Source organism: Perognathus longimembris, chromosome 1, assembly GCF_023159225.1.
Source record: "Perognathus longimembris pacificus isolate PPM17 chromosome 1, ASM2315922v1, whole genome shotgun sequence".
Classification (NCBI taxonomy): domain Eukaryota; kingdom Metazoa; phylum Chordata; class Mammalia; order Rodentia; family Heteromyidae; genus Perognathus; species Perognathus longimembris.
Genome location: NC_063161.1, coordinates 65,814,240 through 65,831,957, shown reverse-complemented (window position 1 = coordinate 65,831,957; position 17,718 = coordinate 65,814,240). Strand labels below are relative to the sequence as shown.

Sequence of the window (17,718 nt, the reverse complement as noted above, 5' to 3'; positions counted from 1 at the left end):
TGATAAGCTTCTCTCTGAGAAGAGATGCAAATGGAGAATGGTAAAATGTTGAATACTCCATCCATACTGTCTATTTTTTTTTTTGTATGCTAGTACTGAGGGTTTGCACTCAGGGCCTTATGTTCTTGCTCAGCTTTCTTGCTCACAACTGAGTCATGTCTCTGGACCAGCTTTTGGCTGGTTGTTCTGGAGATGGAGTATCACAGACTCTTCTCAGGCTGCTGTGAACCATGGTCCTTTGGATCTCAGCCTCCACAGTAGCTGGGATTACACTCTGTTTTCAAGATCAAAGATCTGATGTAAATCATATCTTTGCGTACTCAAATACAAGTAGTCTATTCGCTTAGCATTTTCTTGGTGATATTACCCATTCAACACTCCTAGAAGTTGCCATGTTTTTACTGTAGAAGCATGGAATGACAAGGACTGACTTAGGTTTGCTGAATATTTAATGATAATAATTCTTTTTTTCACACATGTATGTGTATACATATGCTATATATGCAACATATATTTCACAAAATATATTATGTACAAACATATGCATACATATATGTACACACACATATACATGCTTTTACAAGGGCTTGGACTCAAGTCCTCACACTCAAGGCTGGTGCTGTACCCCTTGAATCCTATCTCTGCTTCTGACTTTTTATTGGTTAGTTGGACATGAGGGACTCCTGGATTTGTATGCCTGGACTGATTTAGAAATGGGATCCTCACATCTCAGCCTCCTGAACAGATAGTATTATAGATGTAAGCCACAGTGCATAGCTAATTATGTGTACATAGCTAAGACCTGTTGATAATATCTAGTTGTCTTTCCAAATCTGTGGTTGAGGGGCTCCAGGATTTTCTGTCTGCCAGATCCTATTGGTGGCTCCAGCCCTTGATAAAAAATGCATAATAGTCTTATTACCTACATACATCTTCCTCTATACTTTAATTCACCTCTAAATCATTTATAATACTTAGTACAGTGCAAACACAGTATAAACAATTGCCATATTGTACTATTCAGGAAATAATGGTAAAGAAAAAATATGTATAACTGTTTAGACACAATTCTTTTAAAATTATTTTTGATTGACAGTTGCTTGGATCCATGAATTCAAAATCTATAGACAATAAGTGTCTTTAAATACTTGTAGACTTTGGGAGGTATGTGAGTCCTGCTAGATTAGATAGCAGGAGCTAAAAAGCAAAACAAAACAAAACAAAACAAAAAACCTGTCCCCTGGGGCACTGGGCTCACTCCTGGAATCCTAGGTAGTCAGGAGGCTGAGATCTGAAAATCAAATTTTGAAGTCAGCCTGGGCAGACAAATCCAAGTGACTTTTATCTCCAAAATAAAAAGCTGAAAGTGGAGGTTTAGCTTGAGTGGTAGAATACTAGACTTGAGTAAGAAAGTTGAGCAAGACTCGGGCCCTGATTTCGAGCCCCAGCACCAGTCACATTCAAAATCTTGTCCCTGGACTAGTAGTTTAATATTGCCAATCATCAAAGTCAAGAATAGAAGCTGAGAGTTGAATAGACTCTCCTCTAAGCTCCAGATTGATTAGTCCAGATTGAATTCAATTATATACCTAGCAACCTGTAGGCCTGACTAGCAAGCCATTTCCTGCCCTAACAGGAGGGAAATTAGCATCTGTGTCTGTCAGGTTCCAGCACCTGCCAGCCCCCATGTCTGCGGCCTGTGTCACCTCCACCACTGGAAGCCCATGGTGCGGTCTTCCTCGTGGCCCTGTCTCGCTTTGTGTAGAATTAAGTCCTCCCTTAGCCTGATCTGGTCTGCTGAAGAAACCATCATAATGGCTAAGAAATGAGGCAAAAAGCCCTCTCCCCCCAGAGCTGCTGAAGGCCCCGAGCACACCCCTGAACCACTCGTTATTACTTACTTAATTGACTTAGCAGGAGAACTCAGTCTTGTCCTAGCTTCAATTTGGGCCAATCATCAATGTTTCTGGAAAAAAGCCACTGTGTGGTTTTTTTCCTAAGTCACTGAGTCACTAGTCAGTGAGTCTGAACAGAGTCTGTGCCACCCAGCATGGCTCTGCTTGGGCTCAGCTGTTAAACATGACATCATGAAGAGGGCTTAGGCAGTGGACTGTGCCAAGTGAAATTGACTAAATGGCGACCACATGCCTTTAGGAAAGAAAATAGTAACTTTCCAGATGAAAATAAAAATGAGAACGAAAGTTGTTGCATACTCCATCTTGAAAGTCGAAAGAAATGAAGCGCAAGCAAAACAAAACAACAAAGAAAAGGAATTCTTTCTCTTTTAGGAGGGTGACAAAAAGGGGACAGGATTTAAATAAAGACTTCACACATCATCTAGAAAGAACTGTACTCATTACCTGACTTATGGAATGGTAACCTCTCTGTTCAACACCTTAGTAATAACAATAAAATTATAAATTAAAATAATAATTAAAAAAATCACATAGCTGGGCATAGTTGCCCACACCTGTAACCCTAGCTCCTCAAGAGATCAAGATTTGAAGATCGCAATTTGAGGCCAGTTGGGCAGAAAAGTTCATGAGACTCATACCTAGTAAACTCAGAAAACCAGGAGTAGAGCTGTGGCTCAAGTAGTAGAGTGCTAGCCTTGAACAAAAAAAGCTCAGAGACAGCACCCAGGCCCCGAGTTCAAGCCCCAAGACTGGCACAAAAAATAGTGTTGAGCCTGATCCAAAGTTTTATATTCTGAAGCAGAACTTATTGCCAGGCAGATTATTATAAAGTACCAGGTAAGATGAATCAGAGTTGGCAAATTATATGGTGTCTTTTCCTCCCATTTCCATTAGAGGGCACTCTTGCTTCACAAATTCCTGGATTTTCCCAACCCCAGAGACACTTTTGTTCCAAGGTGAGGTCTGCAGTACAGGCAGGCCACCCTGGCAGACAGGGGAGCAAGGAAACAATAAATATGTCATTTCTTTCTTTCCTTTCCTTTTTACCTTCCTTCCTTCCTTCCTTCCTTCCTTCCTTCCTTCCTTCCTTCCTTCCTTCCTTCCTTCCTTTCTTCCTTCCTTCCTTCCTTCCTTCCTTCCTTCCTTCCTTCCTTCCTTCCTTCCTTCCTTCCTTCCTTCCTTCCTTTCTTTCTTTCTTTCTTTCTTTCTTTCTTTCTTTCTTTCTTTCTTTCTTTCTTTCTTTCTCTCTTTCTTTCTTTCTCTCTCTGTCTCTCTGTGTCTGTCTCTCTCTCTCTCTGTCTTTCTTTTTTTCCTGCTTTCAAATAAGAGATGCAAACTGAAGATGAACACAAACAGCTTGGGCCAAAACCCTGTTCCTAGGGACTGTGTTTGTTTGTTTGTTTTGCTTCTTTCAGACTGCACAGACCTTGTTGCATGAGCTGCCAGGGCCTTCCCACAGGAGGCAGAAAGGGAGAGAAAAAGAGAGAGGGAGAGGGAGAGGGAGATTGTATGAATAGGGCCAAGCAAGCAGGAAGGAGCCTAGGGTCCTAGGCAGCCTGGGCTTTTCCTTTCCATGTGTGGTCACTGGGCCCCAAGCGTGGGGAACAAAACCAAGATAGTGAAAGGAACCACTTCCTTAGCAGTCCGTAAGTGTAGCTGCCTGTTCCACTGGTGGCTTCTCTAATCTGTGTGTGTGTGTATGCCAGTTCTACTGGGACTTGAACACAGGTCCTCACATTCTTGCTTGCCTTTTCTCCTCAAGGTTGGTTTCCTACCACTTGACCCACACCTCCACTATCAGTTATTGGTGCTAAGAGTCTCTCAGATTTGTCTGTCTGGGCTGGTTTTGAACTGCGATCCTCAGATCTCAGCCTCCTTGAGTAGCTAGAATTACAGCATGAGCACCAGCACCAGGTTAGATTTCTTGATTTAGTGATCATTATGTGTCTATCTCTGTGTGTGTGTGAGAGAGAGAAAGAGAGAGAGAGTTACATTAAGACACACATTCCTACATAAGTGAGTCTGCAGAGAAGGCCCTGGTGCTGGAGAATGAGGTTTTAGAATTCGGGACCTCAGGGTATTATGGGCACAGGAGGGATTGCTGCTCCCTTGGCTCAGAGTGAGAGAGCACACAGCTTCTGCTGAGCATGGGGTGCTTGGGCACCTTTTCCTGATGGCCATTCAGGGGAGGGTGGGACCCGGAGAGGAAGCAGCTCCTTGCCACAGCAGACATGGCAGCAGTGCTGAAAGGCAGGGGTGAGGCCCTGGCTGTTGGAGAGCTTGGTACCTGACACTGAGAGATGAACCCGAAACTCAGGGGAATTGCCCCGGCAACTGGCTGGGACCCCCATGGCTTTCTCCATGACAGGAAGATGGAGTAGAACAGTGGTAAAGATTCTATGTGTGTATGCCAGTCCTGGGGCTTGAACTCAGGGCCTTGGTGCTGTCCCTTAGCCTTTTCAGACTGGGCTGGCGCTTTACTATTTCAGCCACATCTCTACTTCTGGCTTTTTTTTTTCTCTGTTGGTTAATTGGAGATAAAAGAGTCTTGGGTTTTTCTGCCCAGACTGGCTTTGAATGGGAATCCTCCGATCTCAGCCTCCTGAGTGGCTGAGGTCCCAGCGTGAGCCACTGGTGCCCCTTGTAGGGTGAGGATTCTTTACATTGACATTCAATATTGAAGGCACCTGACAAAGAGAGCAAAGGCTCTTCTTCATGGAGGCCTTCAAGAATACCAGCTGGAGTCACCCCCAGACTTGAAAAAAGAAAAATGTACTGGGATTAGGCCATTACAAGACATACTTACTCCTGAGTGGCTAGAGGAAAATCATGTCAAGACAGTAACACCAAGGTAGCTTTTATGAGATTCTTCAAGTACAATGCTGGCAGAGGACTGGGAGAAGCCAGATGACTCAACTTGTCCCTAATGGCTTGAAGTTAGAGACCCTGGGCAAGAAAATGAAGCCTTCAGCAAGAGCAGGGAGGGCAGGGCTGGGAGAAGTCTCCTTGGCAGGACCCCTCTGTACAGTAATTATAGACCTGGGAAGAAAAAAGACTTGTTCAGCCCATGTAGCTGTAAGCCCAGGTTTTACAACTGAATCTCCTGGCCCTGGTGTTCATTTCTGGGTTCTGCAGTAACTAAGCGCCTCTAGCCACAAGCTCTTGCTTTCTATTTTTTTTTTTTAAGTGAGGACCTGGGAACAGAGAGGAGCCTATAATTTACCTAGCACTTGAAATAATCAAATCTACCCCAAGGCATGGATAAAACTCAGATCTACCTGGACAGGTTTTGATGGTCCCTACCAAAAGCACTTGAAGTTTGTTTGCTTTTATGTAACATAATCACCAGAGCTTACTGGCCCAGTAGATTTTTTTTTCTTTTCTTTTTTTTCTCCCTTAGTGCTGGTCCTGGGGCTTGCTCAGAGGGCCTGGGCTCTTTTTTTTTTTTTTTTTTTTTCCCTCAAGGCTAGTGCTCTACCACTTGAGCCATAACTCCATTTCTGGCTTTTTTGGGGGTGGGGTGGGGTGGGAGGGAGGAGTTAATTGGAAATCAGAGTCTCATGTATTTTCCTGCCTTGGCTGGCTTCAGATTGGAACATTCAGATCTCTGCCTCCCGAGTAGCTAGAATTATAGGCATGCATCACTGTGCCCTACTCCTGAGGGGATTTACAGCTCTTCAAGTGCTGGATGGAAGCAGCTTTGTCATGGTGTAAGTCTGCCCCGGGCTTGCTTCTGTTTCTACGCCTTCTGCCTGCAGAACTCTGAACGGCTTGCTGTGTGTTTGGCTCTCCACACCCAGTGCCAAGTGCTCTTCTCTCCCTTCTCTCCTCCTCTCCTCTCTTCTCTTTTTTCTCCTTCCTTCCATCCTTCCTTTCTTTTTTCTTTCCTTCCTTCCTCCCTCCCTCCCTTCTTTTCTTCCCTCCCTCCCTCCCTCCCTTCCTTCCTTCCTTTCTGAGCTCTAGTTCTTTCTACTAACTTTTGGCCCCAATAGGACTTCCTGTTTCTAAGAAAAAAAAATTAAAACCTTAAAAAATCCATTAAAAGTACTAAAGATTCCTAGCCCTGTAGTGCTTTTCACAGAACAATATTCTGATGAGTTAAGTGTAAGTATATCAGAAACATATGGGTCATGTTTTCCCCTTGAAGCACACAAGGGTTTCAGGAGGGACGAGAAGGCAGGTCAAGCACATTTTTGGGCTTGACAGAACCCAAAACATTTGAAGAGTACTTGGAGGTGTTTGAGGAAGTCCAGATCATTCCCAGAGGGCAGATGCCCACTCCCGGAAGGGTCCCCTGTTTTCCAACAGAGCTCAGGGTGCAGACCTAGAACCAAACCCAGGGCCCACAGGACCTCCTCTCCCTGCTCCTGTGATGTCAGCTCCCAGCTCTGTGGAAGTTGATTGTATTGTGGTAGGTGTTTTTTTTGTTGTTGTTTTGTTTTGTCTTGTGCCTACCCTAGGGCTTCAACGTATGGCCTGCTGTCTCAGAGTATTTTTGTTCAAGGCTCTACCATGTGAGCCACAGCTCCACTTCTGACTTTTTTGGTGCCAAATTGGAGATTAAAAGTCTCATAGACTTTTCTACCCTGGCTGGCTTTGATCCATGATCCTCGGATGTTAGCCTCCTGAGTAGCTAGGATTAGAGGGGTGAGCTGCAGGCACCCAGCTTGGTTGTACTGTTTTTGAGGAGCTGGATTACTAACAACCCTCTTTATGTATCATACTGAAGTAAAATGGATTCAGAGGGTATGAGTCACAATTGAAGCCTCAACTCTAAGCCTTAATGGAACCTGTGGGAAGGATTTTCCCCAGTTTCATGTCATTTTCTGCCTCTCCTTTCTTAATCTTCATCTGTGTATTTTCTGAGATCCAAAGCAAGACATCTTTAAATAAATAATAAACAGAATAAAAAACTAAATAGATAAGCAGGTGCCATTGGCTCATGCTTGTAATCCTAGCTACTTAGGTCTTTGAGATCTGAGGATCACAGTTTGAAGCCAGCCTGAATTGGAAAGTCTCCAATTAACCAGAAGAAAACAGGAAGTAGAACTGCGACTCAAGTGGTAGAGGACTAGTCTTGAGTCAAAGAACTAAGGGACAGAGCCCAAGCACTGTGTTGAAGCCCAAGTAAGGGCAGACACAAACCCCTACTCTGCAAACAGCAGCAATCTATCTATCTATCTATCTACCTATCTATCTATCTATCTATCTATCTATCTATCTATCTATCTATCTATCTATCTATCTATCTATACATATATCTAACATATGTATGTATATATAATATATAATATTCAGTAAGCAAAATCAATAAAAGTGAAGTAGATAAAACAAAATAAAGCTGGGCACTGGTAGTTCATGCCAGTAATCCTAACTACTCTGAGGATCATAGTTTGAAGCCAGCCTAGGCAGAAAAGTTTATGAGACTCTTACTTTCAATTAACCAGCAAGAAGTTGAGGTATGGCTCAAGTGGTAGAGCTCTAGCCTTGAATGAAAAAGCTCAGGGACACTACCTAGGCCCTAGTTCAAGCCCCAGGGCCAGTGTGCGTGCGTGTCTGTGCACACACACATACACACATATACATAGTAAAAACAAATAATATAAAATAAAATAATAACATAAATAAAAGAAAGCCGTTCTTCTACATATTCTCACAAGATTTCTGTCCCTTTTATAAAAGGTGAAGTGGGTGAAAACAATTTACAAAATTATCACTGTTCTCTGAGTTGCATGGGGTGTGGGGGTGTGTGTGGGGACAAACTTTCTGGAAATCATGGACTTGTTGAAGTTGAACCCTGGGAGTGTAAATCATGGAGCTTCCCTTGAAGGGACTAGTGGAATGGGGTAGCCCAGAAAGTCAAGCTTAGAAAATGTGTTTCTTTTACAAGATATTTTATTTTGTTCACTTTGAATTTTATTGTCTCAAGCACTTTCACAGAGGAGTTGCCATTCAGCAGAGCAGTTTATGCACATGTGCTCCTCCGTCCACGTCACCCCTTCCATCATTTTAAGCCATCCTTGGTAACCCCACCCTTTCCCCCGGGTTTCTTCATTTTGTAGAATATGTATTTAATTTTTGGCTGCACCCCCCCCATATTCTCTTAATTCCTCTACCTTCCCCCCTTTCCACTCCCCTTCTTTCATCTTCCTGTTTCCTGGTGTTTGTTTTGTTGCCCTTTGCTTTGGCCTTTCTAAGGAATTACACGGAGCTTTCCCTTGACTCTGCCATATCTCAGTTAATACCTGATTCTTCTCCTTTGCCTCTCGAATCTCCCCTTTCTAAGCTGCGCTCTGCTCTGTGTTTCCAGTCCCCTGAGCCAGGCTGCCTTCTTGTGGGTAAATAAGGGAAATGGAAATAAGGAAAGCTTGTCATGTCTGCTAGGGCGGCCACAGAGGCTCTCACTCACACAAGCCTTTGTCATTTCTCTCTCTCTTTGAAAACCACCTTTCAGGGGATTTCCAGAAGGGGAACTATGTATTGGTGGAAAATATAACTAATAGAAAAGCAGGAAGGCAGAGGTCTCAGACCTTCGGAGGGCAAATGGATTTGAAGTAGCTTGAAAGAGCAAAAACATTTTAGTTAAAAGGACCCTTTGGCTGAACATCAAACAACATAGGTTGAACACTTGGCTCTGCCCCCCTAATTAAGTCAGTTATACAATTAATTCCTCAGTTTCCTCATCTTCCACAGAGGATACACTCTGTTACCTGAAGAAACTGCTGTAAGGATGACATGAAACGCTTCAAACTCCTCCGGGGTAAGGATGTCCAGTCTTAAAAAGAATAATAATACATTACATTAGAGAATTATGGTGAAATCAAGTTCAGCTGTAAGTATACTAGGAAAATTGTTTTAGTCTTACTTCCTGGTCGTCTACAACTAATCATAGTAATTATTTGTGTGGTATTTGTTGTAGGCCAAATATTTCTAGGTGTTTTATGCACATGAATTCATCCAATCTTTACCATACCACTAATAAGCAGGTTCTTTTATTATCCCAGTTGGGAAAACAGAGCAAAGATAAGCAATTTGCCCAATTTGCCTACATATGTTGTTCAGAGCCAGGCTTTGAACCAACACAGTGAAAGCAGAGATGGGTTGGAAATGTTCATCCCCAAGCCAGACAGTCTTACCTCTCCTTCTGAGCTCATTTTCTGATCTTGAAAAGATCCTCATGAATTATCTTCCTCTTGTATTTTTTACAAGCAAATAAATATGTTGAAATAAAGTGAAACACACACACACACACACACACACACACACACACCTTTCTCTATAATTAGCCATCTCAGTGTGCACTAACAACAAAGATATCGTTCAACAAACATTCTTTGTCTTCCTATGGACAAACTTTGTCAGTTGATATATAAAAGGATAAGATGTAAGATTTGATATACACATGTGAAAATTGAACCAGGGAACTTGAAGGGATAGTGGGGTTGGGGAGAGGGGATGATGGAAGGAGTGGTATTGATCAAGATGCATTGTGTTAATAACCTGACATGTTGAAGTGAAACCTGTTTGTTCAGCTCCTTGAGGATACTAAAAATAACAAAATAAACAAAAAATAAAATGTTCTGTATTTTTCCTCTCATTAAAAGAAGTCTTTAAAAAACAAGAAAAGTTTTCAGACATCTATTGAAATTGGTATAGAAGTCAGTTCTAAGAAAATATCAAAGTGAGCCAGGTGCTAGTGGTTCATACCTGTAATCCTGAGCCATAGACCCCAGGATCAAGGTTCAAAGTCAGCCCAAACAGGAAGGTCCTTGAGACTCTTTTCTCTAATGAACCATCTAGAAAAAATGCTGAAAGTAGAGCTGTGGTTCAAGTGTTAGGGTGCCAGCCTTTAGTGAAAAAGCTAAGGCTTAAAAAAAAAATTTGGTTGGTTATGGGTCTTGAACTCAGGGCCTAGGTAGTGTCCCTGAGATTTTTTTTTCTCAAGGCTAATGCTCTACCACTGAACCACAGCTCCAATCCTGGTTTTCAGGTGGTTCAATGGAGATAAGAGATTGACCTTCCTGCCTGGGCTGGCTTCAAACTGCAACCCTCAGATCTCAGCCTCCTGAGTAGCTAGGACTACAGGAGTGAGTCAGTCACCAGCACCTGGCAAAGCTAAGGCTTTTTAAGGGATGGCACCCAGGCCCTGATTTCAAGCCCCAGTGCCAGCACAAAAACAAACAAACCCAAAATAACTACAAAAACAAAATCTCAATGTTAACTGAGTCTAGGGAGAAAAAGTATCCATTGAAGTCCATCAGGAAACGCTGCTTGTCTCTTGGCTAGTTGAATATGGAAGGGGACGTCTCTTCTGATGGAGATTCTTCTTTCCTGTCACAGCAGAGGCTGCTGCAGAAGTTGGAGAGAGCATAGGCCATTGGGCTTTGTGGGCGCCCACTGAACAGTTTGTGCATGCATGGTGTTTGTGTGAAGAAGAAAAAGCAGACTGCCAAACTGGGCTTTGAGCTGCTCCTAGCTGTGTCTCCTTTGAATGCTATTTTGACTTGAAGGAAAAGCTTGTGGTAAGTTTGGTTTCTATAGAAATAAAGCAATTAGGTTAAACAGCAATTGAAATCTCTTTAGTGAAAAAGATACCAGATGGCAGTTCTTTCCATTTTAACAACAAAAAATGCACATTGTTATTTCAGTGAGTGGCTAGAGAGTGAGGTATAAGCTTATTTATAATGAAAGTTGTTGAAAACATCAACATTGACTGGACTGAATATCCTGAGGAGAGATGCAGGTAGGCCGCCTCTGGAAGATGGTTGGGAGAGGATTTCGCAGTTGGGTGTCCTGCCAGGGGCAGTGACTGAAGTCTTGGTAATGTTTCTAGAATGGCAGAAACAACTTGGGACTTGTCTTAAAAAACAATAAAATGGAAAATGATTATTTTGGTTACTGTCTGACTTTAGAATTCTTTAAAGGAGGGGCAATCTGCTAACATTGGCTGAAGCTGGGACTAGGAAAGTGTTCTTTAGCTTTAGTGTTGTGGCTCATACCTGTAATCCCAGCTACTGGGAAGGTTGAGATCTGAGGACTGCGGTTTGTAGCCAGCTAGGAGAGGACAGTCTGTGAAACTCTTACCTTTTCTCTCTAATAACCATCAAAAAGTAGGAAATGGAGGTGTGTCTCTAGTGGTAGAGTGCCAGCCTTGAGCAGAAGAGCCAAGCAAGAGTGTGAGGCCCTGAGTTCAAGCCCCAGTGTGTGTGAGCCCGCTGGGGGATCTGGGGTCGGGAGGAGGCACGTCCCACGTGGAGCCCCACATGGAGCCCTGCGTGAAGCCTGTCACTGGAGGAGCGCACTGGCATGCAGAGGGGCAGGATGGCTTCAGAACCGTCTTTGCCGAGCTCACTGGAGCTGAGCACAGTCAGTTCTGAAGAGGGGTCAGGCTCAGGCCAGGGACCCGCAAAGCCTGTCATGCATTGTCACGGAGTGGGTGGCATGCTCATTGTCCTGGACCCTGTGTGTCACAGGTGACCCAGGGACCTCCCTCCAGGAGGCTGTCAGTGACCCAAGGCCAACCTTCACCGGGGGGAGGGGGGAAGGGAGGACCACCGACAGGACAGCTGACCTTCACGAGGAGGACAAGGCTGACCATGGGGGGATGAGGCTGACCATGGGGGAATGAGGCTGTCATAGGGGAGATGAGGCTGACCTTCATGGGAGGACAAGGCTGACCTTCATGGGGAGGACAAGGCTGACCATGGGGGGATGAGGCTGACCATAGGGGGATGAGGCTGGCCATGGGGAGACGAGGCTGATCTTTACAGGGAGGAAAAGGCTGACCTTTATGGGGGAAGGCCAGGCTGACCTTCATGAGAGAGGGATATGGGACAAGGCTGACTTTCAAGGGGAGGATGAGGCAGCCCTGGACCACAGTGTCCTTGACAGGACCTAGACAGGAAGAAAGGTGTGAGGAGTAGCCACAGTCTGGAGGTGTCCTAAGAGATACCAAACTTTAATCACATGTCCTCCTTGCTATGTTGCTGACTATAATTCACCTTTTTTGGGAGAGTGACTGTATTGGGGATTGGACTCAGGGCCTCATATTGTCCCTTAGTGTTTGCACTCAAGCCTGGTGCTCTACCACTTGAGCCACAACTCTGCTTCTAGACCTTTTTTCTACTGGTAAGTTGGAGATAGAATGTGCTGGACTATTCTGCTGAAGTTTTCATCCTCAGATCTCAGCCTCATGGCTAGCCAGGATTATAGGGCTGAGCCACCAGTACCTGGCCGTCATTCACTCTTTCAAACTCTTGTGAATAATCAGTGAGATAAGGCACACAGTCCTATCGGCTGCATTTGGACACAGTCAGCAAATACCTAAAACTATGCAAAGAAAACTTGCTGTGGTATCTGCTCTTCACTCCTCAGTTATATACCTTCTTCCGGTCTAGTTGGCTGTTCTTTCTCCCTCTGTTCTGTTTTAGGATGAGTGTAAGGTGGAGTTAGTTACTGAGTTACCTGGGCATGAGCACATTCTTCCTCCCTCCTGCCCGCTCTCCCTTCTTTTTCTTTCTTTTCCTTTTAATGATACTTGAATAATCAAGGCCTAATGCTGACACATCAAAAAGAAGTCCATTGTCATGAAATTTCAACTTCTCCTCTGGTAAGGTTGAGTCAATATGCTAATGTTGTTCTTCACATCCTGGTGTTTTTAGGGGAGACATGGGGATATGTAGCAGTTTTCTAAGCTCTAGCTGTCTGTCTGTTGTGCCATGGAGATTATTTAGGAAATGGTATGGGAACAACCACACTATTCATTTGGCACATTTCCCAGTCATTCCATCTTTGTGCTGTATCTTGTCCCCATTGGCTACTTCTGATTTCAGAAATGATTTGAGCTTATTTGCTTGGCATTAGCTTTGACTGATCCTTATGAAAGCTGTGCTGGTGAATTACTCCTGATTAAGATTTCTTCAGGGAAGAACCAAGCATTATAGACAGAGTCCTCTGCACACTGCAGCAAGGGCCTGGGGACCAAGCCATGCTCCAACTTTCAGATCAATTGGTTGTTTAGAAGAAAAATCCAGCAACAGATACAATCTTTCAAACATCAAAAGGCAGAGCTGGAAATGAATGGCAGTTTGGCTGTGATGTTCTAGGCTTGAGCCTTCTTTGGCATGGCACAGATAAGATGACCTCACTGGGACATGCAGTCTTGAATTTCTGTGAACCATTGTTCTTGGGAATAGATGATTTAACAGGCAAATACATAGCTGTGTGCTGCCCACTCTGCTGGATTTGTATTTGTTCTATTTTACATGGTTACCCTGAGAAGAACAAATAGATTATGTAAGTTCGGAAACACTCAAAGGTCAACAACTCTAAAGGGCAGAATGTGAAGCAATGTGGTAAGGAAAAAGATGGCGACAAAGACGAAACCTGAGCTCACAAGTGCTTCTAGATATTTCCAGAGCAAAGTTTGAAGATAAGTGCCAAACTATGATGTCTTCTAAGCACTGGAGTGAAAACAGATGGGAAGAAACAAGGTTGAGAAGAAGTGAGACTGAGTTTGAGCTATTGGCTCTTAGTGTTCAAATTCCATAGAGAAACTGATCATTAGTGGCTCATGCCTATAACCCTAGCTATTAGGGAGGCTGAGATCTGATGATCCCAGTGCAAAGCCAGGGGGCAGGGAAGTCTGTGAGAGTCTAATCTTCAATGAATCAGCACAAAGCTGGATTGGAGGTGTGGTGGTAGAGTTACAGCCTTGAGTGGAAAAAGCTAAGCAAAATTATAAGGCCCTGAGTTCAAAGTCCATACTAGCATACAGATGCAGACACAAACAGACAGACAGACAGACAGACAGACAGACAGACACACACACACACACACACACACACACACACACACACACACACAAAATAAGGGCTCTTAAAAAGCAGGCATATGCTCTGCCCAGCACAGATCTGGATCCTGAAGACCCCAGCCCCAGTGACCCCAGCTCCCAGTGCCCAAGCTGCAGGAGGTAGCCAGAGGAGACTATGATACCCACTGGCTCTGATAACCATTCTCATGGAAATGATGAGGACCTTTACCAACCAAACTGTCACTTCTTGGATGGTACCTGGCCAAATGACGAATCAGGGATGCCTGACTGCCCCCACTAATAAATGCCTGGCCCCACTAATAAACCTCCTTATAAACCTAAAAAAAAGGTATAATTGGGTATTTATAAAAATGAAAGAAAATTATGATTGTCTATAGAATATAGATATTTACATTGTCTATAAGAAATGAGATATCGATTTCCTCCATTTTTTTCTACCTTCCTATCACAGGATGAGAGGTAGAGTTGTTACTATTTCCTTTTTCACTAAATAGTAAAACAGGATTTGAATGGAAATCTTTCTTACATTAAAAAATGATTTTGAAGTAAAATCCCTTTGAGTGTAAAGTCCTGAGGTGGAGAGTGGGTGAGTGAGGGTGAATTTAGAGAGTCATGAAGCACATTATAAAAGTATCAGGGACTCTGATCTGTAATGGCATAGAAACTCTAACTATAACTAGAAAACACCTTGGGGTATAGCAAACATAAGCCAATCTCACCTGCCTTAGAGGTGAGTGAGCAGAGGGCCTTCAGCATGACTAGGAAATACCAACTTCAGAAATTAGGACATTTCTCAAAATGGATTTTAAATAGCTCTCTCTCTCTCTCTCTCTCGCTCTCTCTCGCTCTCTCTCCCCTTCCCTCCCTCCCTGCCAGAACTTAGGGCTTGTGATCCTGAGCAGGAGCATCCTTTATCCCACATAAGCAGTATGATTTATGGCACCATTAGTGATACACAAGGATAATGAAAAGGAGCATGTGTTTTGTTGTTGTTTTCTAATAGAAGTTTTATTTAATAACGTGCTGGTACTGGGTCTTGAACTCAGGGCCTTTCCTCTGTCGTTTGGCTATTCCACTCAAGGCTGGTGCTCTACCACTTGAGCCACATCTTCAGTCCTGTTTTTTTTGTGGGTTGCTTAATTGGAGCCACCAGCAACTGGCCAGTCCATTTCCTTTCAATTGATATGAATGGTCAGCACAGAAATTCACTCAAAACTGTCTGGATGATGTGACATTAAGATCTTGATTGTATCTTGAAAATTTTTTCCTCAACAAATAGAGAAATAAGCTGGTTAGTGATGGAATAATGTAACAACAAAAACACAAGGGTTTAATTAAAGCAATAAAGTATAAAATAAGGATGGAGCAGAGTGCTCATGGCGCACATCTGTAATCTAAGCTACTCAGGAGGCTGAGATCAAGATTCAAAGCCAGCCTGGACAGGAAAGTCTGTGAGACTCTTCTCTCCAATTAACCACCAAAAAGCCAGAAGTTGAGTTGTGGCTCAACCGGTAGAGGTCAAGCCTTGAGCAAAACATTTCAAAGATGGCACCCATGCTCTGAGTTTGAGCCCTAGGACTGGCACAACACAAAAAGAAAGACAGAACTAATGGACACAAGACAATCTGGAAACAATAGGGAAAACAAAGTATTATCATATTATCTCTTGAAAATGCAAATAAAGGAAAAGAATGTGAGTCTATGGCAATTGATTAAACAGAAAGAATCATGAAAAGTGACATCTTTTTTCCTTAGAAATAGTCAAGATTTCAAGCAGTATGGAGATTCCTCAGAAGGCTCAATATAGAACTCCCTTATAACCCAGCAGCCCCACTGTTGGGTATCTATCCAAAAGCCCACAAACAAAATCACAGTAATGCCACCAGCACAACAATGTTCATCGCAGCACAATTTGTCATAGCGAGAAGCTGGAACCAACCCAGATGCCCCTCCATAGATGAATGGATCAGGAAAATGTGGTACATTTACACAATGGAATTTTATGCCTCTATCAGAAAGAATGACATTGTTCCATTTGTAAGGAAATGGAAGGACTTGGAAAAAGTTATACTAAGTGAAGTGAGCCAGACCCAAAGAAACATGGACTCTATGGCCTCCCTTATTGGGAATAATTAGTACAGGTTTAGGCAAGCCATAGCAGAGCATCACAAGGCCCAATAGCTATACCCTTAGAAACACATAAGATGATGCTAATTGAAATGAACTCCATGTTATGGAAACAAGTGATATATCACAGTTGTAACCACTTTCAACGTCCTATGTGTATGTGTAGTTTCTATTATAGATAATGTTTTGTATCACCTTCCTATGTTTGTACCTACACTATCTCTGTAATCTTATCTGAGTATATTGGAAACCGTGTTTACTGGTATTGGAAGTAGGAAATTCAAAGGGAATACCAAATTCGAGAGACACAGGGTAAAAAAAGAGAAATAACTACAAAAGCAATACTTGCAAAACTATTTGGTGTAAGTGAACTGAACACCAGGGGGGAGGAGGGAAAGGGGGGGAGGGAGGGGGGCATGAGGGCAAGGCAACAAACAGTACAAGAAATGTATCCAATGCCCAACGTATGATACTGTAACCTCTCTGTACGTCAGTTTGATAATAAAAATTTGAGAAAAAAAAAAAGTAAGAATGAACAAAGAAAAAAAAATAAAATAAACTTTACAGACTAAAAAAAAAAAAAAGAAATAGTCAAGATTTTATTAATGAATTAAGTAAAAATCTGAACTTTTTCACCTAAAGAAAAGATGGGAAAGTTAAAGATAATTTAAAGAACATTACCAAAAAATACAAGTAAATGTAGGAATTGAAGGAAAATGCAATGGCATTCAGGTTGTCAAATTTGGAAGAAGAAAAGATCGAAAATGACACTGCAAACCTAATGTCACTAGGCACACACACACACACACAAGCACATACACACATAGTTGTTGTTGTCATCTATGTTTTCAGAGGATAGTAGAACCCATTTGTATTTCAAAATGACCTAATCTAAGCAATGACATTTTCCTTTTATAATAAAATAAAAATTTACATGTAAATAAAATGTTTGGGCCAAAACCAAACTATGTGCTAAGTAGCAAAAGGAATTCCATTAATAGACTCACTCCCAAAAGAAATTCAGCTCCTGAATTGTCCTTTCTTATGGCACTCTGAATAACCCCAGGTCTCTGTTAATCTCAACTGCCCCCCCCTCTAAAACTCTCTGGAGACAGTTTGAGCTCTGCTGACACTATGCATGCTTTGTACAGCAATTGAAATGGTATAAAATCAGAATATCAAAATATTCTCTAAATTCAATCCGACTGACCTGAGCATTTCACTTGGTTTGAGTTCCTAATGTTTCTTATTTTTTGGAACCATTCTTTAAATCCACCAGAAAACACCATTGTTTCAAAAAGAAAGCAGATATCGAGTACCTCTATTGTATCTTGATTTTATTCCTTTAGATAACTATCTGGGAATAACATTGCTGGTTGATAGGAGAGTTTTAGTTTTCTGAGGAAGCTTCGTACTGATTTCCATAGTGCTTGCACTGTTTACATTCCTACCAGCAATGTGGGACTCCCAGTCCTTCCCTTCATCCTTCATCCATGGGGCTCCCAGCCCCTCCCTCCATCCCAATCCCTACCTCCATCCTCTGGCATTTGCTGTTTGGTTCTTAATAATGACAATTCTGACTGGAGTGAGGTGGAATCTAGAGGCCATTGTGATAGGCATTTCCTTCATGGCCACTGATATTGTTTAGCATGATGATGCTCATATATTTTTTGAGCATTTGTATCTCTTTCTTGGAAAATTATCTCTTTTTAGTTCATTTTCCCATTTATTAATTGATGTTTCCTTTTTAGGATTTAGTTTTCCTTTAATTCCATGATTATTTATATATGTATAGACAAATAATATAATACATAGAATATATTAGATAAAATATAAAATGTA

The 17,718-nt window shown here is 42.5% G+C and overlaps 1 protein-coding gene across 1 annotated transcript in view; it reads right to left on the bottom strand.

Moving 5' to 3' along the window:
* The window catches only part of LOC125349511 (Y-box-binding protein 1-like), a 44,310-nt gene extending 26,826 nt beyond the window's left edge, over nucleotides 1-17,484 (bottom strand). Inside the window, exons 1-2 of the mRNA XM_048343715.1 lie at nucleotides 17,408-17,484; nucleotides 8,627-8,691 (exon numbers count right to left, since the gene is read on the bottom strand). Of these exons, the coding sequence (XP_048199672.1) occupies nucleotides 8,627-8,691; nucleotides 17,408-17,484 (142 nt within the window). The remainder of the gene's footprint in view (nucleotides 1-8,626; nucleotides 8,692-17,407) is intronic.
* Between the last annotated feature and the right edge of the window lie 234 nt (nucleotides 17,485-17,718).